Source organism: Rousettus aegyptiacus, unplaced genomic scaffold (assembly GCF_014176215.1).
Source record: "Rousettus aegyptiacus isolate mRouAeg1 unplaced genomic scaffold, mRouAeg1.p scaffold_m13_p_2, whole genome shotgun sequence".
Taxonomy (NCBI): domain Eukaryota; kingdom Metazoa; phylum Chordata; class Mammalia; order Chiroptera; family Pteropodidae; genus Rousettus; species Rousettus aegyptiacus.
This window is the reverse complement of record NW_023416295.1, coordinates 6,471,503-6,477,978: the sequence shown is the minus strand read 5'-3', so window position 1 is coordinate 6,477,978 and position 6,476 is coordinate 6,471,503. Positions and strand designations below refer to the sequence as shown.

Sequence of the window (6,476 nt, the reverse complement as noted above, 5' to 3'; positions counted from 1 at the left end):
ATTAAAATGCTAAAAAAAATCATTTGGTTTAAAATATTGACCATAGAATTGTGACCACTTTAAGTTAATCTATTTAAGTCTCCCTTACTAATGGCCTAATAGGAAAAGTGTTTTCTGGAAATTCTTTTTTTTTTTTTTTTTTTTTTTTTTAATGACAAATAGAGAGGACAGAGCACAGATAGTCAGCATGTGGATAATAGATATTCTTGAAAGTGAGCCCAGAACAAATGGATCAGAAAGATTTAATGGAGCCAAAAAGAGATCCAGGGATGTATATTGAGAGGCCTAATACACCAGGCACGGTCAACGATAAAAATATTACGTTGAATCCTATCCTGTCAAAAGCAAGAAAATAAATAACTACAGAGATAAAGGGAGAAATCTCGTGTGTGTCCACACACTGACCAAGAAACAGGAAATCTGGCTGAACTCAGACTTCAGGGTTATAGCACGAAATGCCCAAAGACAGTGGAACAAAGTCTAAATCAATTTCGAAGGTGAGAAGTTGTGATGAGATATATATTGCAGCACAATGTGTAGTTAATTTATGAAAATAATAAAGGACATTCTGAGATATGCAAAGACTCAAAAAGCATACCGCCGTGTACTCTTCTTTTAAAATTACTTAAGGGCATAGTAAAGCTGATTGAATGATGGAGTGAAAAAAGAAGTATGGAGAAATTATGGCAAGAAAAGACAAATGGGGAAACTCAAACAGTCGAAGGAGGAATACGCTATTATTATTCTCATAATCATGGATTATCACGTAACGCAAATTTTTAATTTTTGTTTTTCAATTATGTTGTATGATATTTAACCTAACAAATACTTAATGTAATGTAAACATATAAAATAATAACACTAATATAATTAAAAGCCAAATTAAAATAATTAAGGTAAATTATAAAAATTTTAATGATCGTGAATATCCATATTATAAAACGGTGGACAGACAAGAATTAGGGAGACGAGGAGTATAAAAATGACAAACATCTTGGTTCAAATATGTGTCACATTAAAGATATTTTACTTTTGGCTCTGATATTTAAAAGATAAGTTGAAAACGCACTTGGGGAAAAATGCACTTGAAAAACTAGCAAGTAAGTATTAGAAGAATTAAAAACTGTTAAAATGCCTCCAGAATAAAGGGTAAAAACAAAGAAACATAGACAAAAGTAACATGGAAATATTCAAATGAGAAAGACTAAAACAAGACAGAAATAAGGCAACTATAAAAAACAAATGCAATGGATGACTTCTTAGAAAAATATGAGTGGAACTGATTTAAAAAGCAATAGAATATCTGAAATCTAATCAGCATGAAAAAGCAGAGAACATAGTCAATGTTACTTCCCTAAAAAACCCCATAGGCTCTATATTTTTATGAATCGGTTAATTTAAAAAACTATAAACTATTCCAAAAACATATAAAATGGGAGAATGTTTTACACGTTATATTACCAAGCTAGGATAACCCTATACCTAACTATGGCAATATACAAAAACTCACAGACCACTCTCGTTTATAAATACAAATGCAAAATCCTAAAACGTACTCTCTGAAATGGTATATTAGATATGTAACAGAAACAAAAATAAATTCCACACAGATTTAGAATTCAACTTAATTTTTCATAGTGGTATGAGTGTAAAAATTTTGAAACTGCTGTTGTAGTTTGGAGTTGAGCAAGTGAGTAAATACGTTGTGGGAGAGACACAAATATCGACTGGAGGAAGATGAGGAAGAAACCTGTGTTGTCTGATGGGAATTAGAGATCTATTATATTTATAAACCATATTTCTATCACCCTTATCAAGGAAACGTTCTCAGTCCTGGGTTGGGGGAGCTGGCAACATGTGCCTGATTGGATTTCAGAATTGCTATGGATCAGTGAGTGCTTTTCATTACTCTGTGTTTGAATGGAAGTGGATATTCTGTGCCTGTCTTATTAATGAATTTTGAGACTTGGGAGGAGACATAATTGTTTCCAGTTCATGGGTCTTTGGTTTAAGAGGAAGTGCAACTCGGGAGCTGCATCCAACGAACCTTATGGGATCTGAATTTGACAGATGACGAGGTCCTGGACCTTGTTCCAATGCTTCTATGAGCAAAACTTCCGGGGAAATATCCTTTGCATGTGGGTTATGCAAATAGCTGTCGTCAGAGGGTGAACTGTGGTAGAATGTGTCTGCAGATGTGGTGACATTTCTTCACAAGCAACATTCTTTTCTGACTGTGACTTTACCACTCATCTCTTGGAGAAGAGGTCAGTCGGTCTATTTCTCCTTCTTTTGAATCTAGCCCTGTGACCTGAGTGGACCAACAGTATGTGGCAAACGTGACATGACGCAAATATGGGCGGGCTTAGTCAAAACCATAGCAAAAATAAGGCATCGTCACTGAGCACTGCCTGGATTCCTGAACTATGGAAGAGGGAGCAATAAAATGGTTGTGCTTTTAAGCCACGGAACTCTGGGGTCATTTGTGACAGAGCAAAGACACTGTCAAAAAGAGCTCCGGTCACTTCAAAACAACTCAGGAGCCAACTCGAAGAGACTCTCACTCATTGAAGATGGGTAATTTGAGTGGCAATAAAAATATCAGCTGCAATGTTTTGGAACACATTAACTATATTTAAATCTGTGTGTTCAGGGTACTTTAAAGAAAAAAAAAATGAAACTTCCCTGGTCACTTTTAGAAGCTATGAGGGAACCAATTCGTTATTTTGAGCACTTTAAATAAAGAATCCAGCATGTACCCTGCCTTGCCTGTACAAAGTGTATTTTGAGCTAACCAAATATTGTTGAGGGGAAGCTCTTTGCAGAAAAATTCTTACTAATAAATATAGAAGGATAATAGAATGATCATTTCACAATTCCTAATGAAATAATGGATTTAGATAATGAGCATCAGCGGCTGCTAAAATTATGAAGAGAAAGGATGATATGTAGTAAATGGGTCGGGCTGATAACACTCGAACCTGCTGGGAGACCTGAACATCATAAAGGAATACAGAGCCCCGCCTATGATGTCCGCTTGCCAAAAAACCATACCGACATGCCTGAATCCAAAAACAAACCAACAAAACAAACAAACAAAAAAAAACAAACAAGCAACACACACGCACGCACGCACGCACGCATGCACGCACAAAACAAGCCGGGGAGGAGCGAAACATGCAGACAAGTCCAGAATGTGAAAAGTTTTGTAGGACAGGGTCCCCAGGTTCTCCAGTAAATAATGGCAAGAACAAAAGGGGGCAAATTTATAGATTAAAAAAGCCTTAAGAGACAGATTAGCCAAGCGCAGTGTGTGGGATTTGTCTGGATCCTGATTCAGACAAATCGACTGTAAACAGATTTATGAGAAATGGAGAGAAATGTGAACTGTAATGGGAATTTATGATAGTAAAGAAGCATTCAATTTTTTTTTTTTTTTGGTGTGAGGTATAACTTTCTAGGTGTAAAGAGAAACAATCGCAGAAGGTGGAGGATATAACGATGTCATGAGGGGCCTAGATGGGCCTTGAGTCCAGAGGACAGCCAGTCACCTCCCAGACTCACTGACCATCTAAGGACTGGCCTTACGTCGTCTGTGTCCTGAAGTTGAGGTGCCTCAATCCTTCCAGCATGGTGTCAAGGAAGAGACTGGAAACGGTTCTCATTGGCTTCATGAAAAATGAGCAACTTGTTGAGATCCTTTTCAAAATTTTCTTCTAAATCCAGTCCTATCTGACTGAGGTTGGAAGCCTGAAAGAGAAAAAAGGAAACACACAAATGTCTAAAAAAAAAAAAAAGATTAGGATTAGGACCATTAAATCCCTTGTATTTCTTAGGAGTCTGACCCCCCCCCCCCCCAGTTGAAGGCTGTGCTTCCTCGGCCTTCGGGCAGAGTGGGTGGGGAGATGCTCCTGCTACATCGGAATGAATGAGGTTCTAAGCCTGGTTGTTAGCTCGGATCTGGCAGGTGGTCTGCACCGAAGAGCTCGTTTGGGTTCCTGCAAAGCCTGAGCTTGGTGTGAAGTAGATAAAAGAAAATGATCTCTTGAAAGCCCACTCTTCGAAGGGAGGATGACCCTCCTGTTTGCCAAGACTAAGACTGGGCCAGGCATTGAGGGGCTCCCTGGGTCAGCTCTGCCCTGCACCCCAGCTCTACACATGGACACAATTTGTGGCTCGTGAACATGGGGACTTGTGGCAGGGAGGGAGGGATGGAGCTGGGCGGAGATGGAAACCTTCCTTAGAGACCACCTAAGAAACATCTGTATGAGGGAGAGTCAAAACCAGGATACACTCAAGAGTCTAAAGTTAAGAATGTCTTGGACTGCAAAAGAGTTGTCTCTCTCTGCCAAGAGAGGATGAAGCCAACACCACCTGCAGGCAGTTCTGGGTGATGTTTGAGTCTGCTGGGAAATTTAGGTGTAGCGAAGTCCAAGCATGAGCATCCTGGAAGTTTAATTCATTTCATTTTTAAAAATTAATTCAGTTATATCTGTATTTCTGAGGCATGAAGAACAACAGAAGCATCAACTGCCCTTTCTCTCAGTTCCAATGAGGAAGCCAGACAAAACCGACTGTCCTCAGCAGGTGCAGCCGGCCTGTCTGGGACTGAGGGCGGGTTTTGTTCCAGGCACCGCTTCCGGCCTCCTTCCCTGTCTTGCTTGCCACTCGCTGAGACATCCAGCCCTGGAACGTGGAGGGTTTTCTTCTCCAACCCTCCTCTTCCTGAGCCCTCTTCGGGAAGGGGGTGGGCACAACTCTTGCAAAGTCCTGCTGTCCCCAAAATGAGAGGACAGTAGAGAGGACGTGAGAAGGACGTGGGGCATGCCCTTTACCTTGAAAAAATTTTTGTGGTTGAGAAAGATGAGGCGCATGTCCCGTACGAACCACTCCACCGTGTACTCTTTCTCGGCCAGCCTTTCCTTCATCAGGTCCAGCCACATGGCTTCCTTAAAGGGCTCGCCATAGTCGTTCATCTAGGTGCAAAACCACCAGAGGGGGGATGTTAGCACGGCCGTCGTGACTAGACGGATCCCACTTAAACACAACACAAGCCTTTATTTCCAGGGTAATAATACGACTACCATCCGACACCTGCGTGCCAGGCTTGGTTCTAAGTACCACTGCTGTAGTAACGGGGAATCTCCACAACCACCTTATAAGATAGATGCTATCCTAATTATCCTCATTTCACAGGTGAGGAAACCGAGAGAGAGAGAGGTAAGGAACCCACCCAAGACGTCACAGCTAAAAAGTGGTAGAGCTGGGACTCGAACCCACGGTTTGGCTCCTGAGTCTCAGCTCTTAAGCGCTAAGCTATCCTTAAGAAAGATGTTCCCGCCTAAGAGAAGGTGAGGCCAGGACCCACGGGAGGTGAGGCCAGCACAGTGGGGTGGAGTCCACAGCGCAGTTTCTGCTCTCAGCGACAGTAACCACGCGGGACTCATACGTTAAGTTTGTAGGATGAGTTTTACATGAGATGCCTGGGAGGGTGAGAATCATGAGGTGCGACTTACATTAGGTGGGATCTCCGTGAAAAAGGAGCTTTGTGGATGGCAGTAGGCCTTCAAGAGGAGGAATTCACATTTCTGTAAAACATCACGGCAGGTTTAAATTGGAGTGTGGCTTGTTGACAGTGCAGCCAGCCGCAGCCGTGGACACACAGCCCCTCCGACCACGTTAGCCCAAGGGCCTCGAGGTAGGGGTCCGGGCTCCCTCTCTGGGCACTGAATCGGCAGCCTCTGAAGTGAGACGTCAAAGGCTCTGTGACCGACTTCTCACGTGCAAGTGGAAGGACAAGGCTTGGGGTTCCCACCCGACTCACCAGCTGCTCCTCGGGGCTCATCCGTCTTGCCAGCACCTCAGACTTCCTGGGGCGCAGCTGAGTCCTTGAAGACGCCTTCATCCTGCAGAAGGTGCAACTCCACAGGCTCCTGAGAGGTTGGGCAGAAGTGAGCCAGGGCCAGACCCCTGGAAACAGCCATCGTTCCTACAGCTGCCACTGTCCTCCTTTCAAGAATGGCTGATGGGCACAGCCAGGGCATGAAGGGGACACTTCCCAGAGTCTCCAAGACCCCCACGTGGGGTCTGAGCTGACCGCCCCCTCCCATTGCAGGTCAGGGGTGGACGGGACATAGTGGGCAGAGGGCCGCGTCAGGGTGAGTGGCAGCCTTTCCTGTCCCTGTCTGAGCTGCTGGGAGCATGAGGAGCTTTGCCCACCAGGCCTGATTGTCTAAAACTGGAGCTCAACCCCAGGGGACCTCGGCCTGCACCAGCCCATTGGTACCAGGCCTCATTTCCTGCCTTTTCTGCATAAGCGGAGAACACAGACAGCTGCCATTTCCCGTCTCCATCCCTCTGGGACAGGGGTCTGCTGCAAACCTAGGCAAGGACACTTCCTGGGGCGGTGGCAGCATGGGGCCAGGTGGCCCAGCCGCAGGCCCACGGACACAGGGCTGTCACTGAGACCAGGGGCG

At 44.0% G+C, this 6,476-nt stretch overlaps 1 protein-coding gene across 9 annotated transcripts in view; it reads right to left on the bottom strand.

The window, feature by feature from the left end:
* Positions 1-891: 891 nt before the first annotated feature.
* SP110 (SP110 nuclear body protein) overlaps positions 892-6,476 on the bottom strand; it is a 40,649-nt gene continuing 35,064 nt past the window's right edge. For 8 of the 9 annotated variants that reach the window (XM_036236151.1, XM_036236153.1, XM_036236154.1 and 5 more), the window contains 4 exons: positions 5,825-5,933; positions 5,517-5,588; positions 4,836-4,976; positions 892-3,750 (listed from right to left, as the gene is read on the bottom strand). In XM_036236151.1, the coding sequence (XP_036092044.1) occupies positions 3,637-3,750; positions 4,836-4,976; positions 5,517-5,588; positions 5,825-5,933 (436 nt within the window). In that variant the 3' untranslated portion in view covers positions 892-3,636. Of the gene's footprint in view, positions 3,751-3,878; positions 4,977-5,516; positions 5,589-5,824; positions 5,934-6,476 lie in introns of those variants that run through there. The other variant, XM_016134651.2, reaches the window with a different exon arrangement.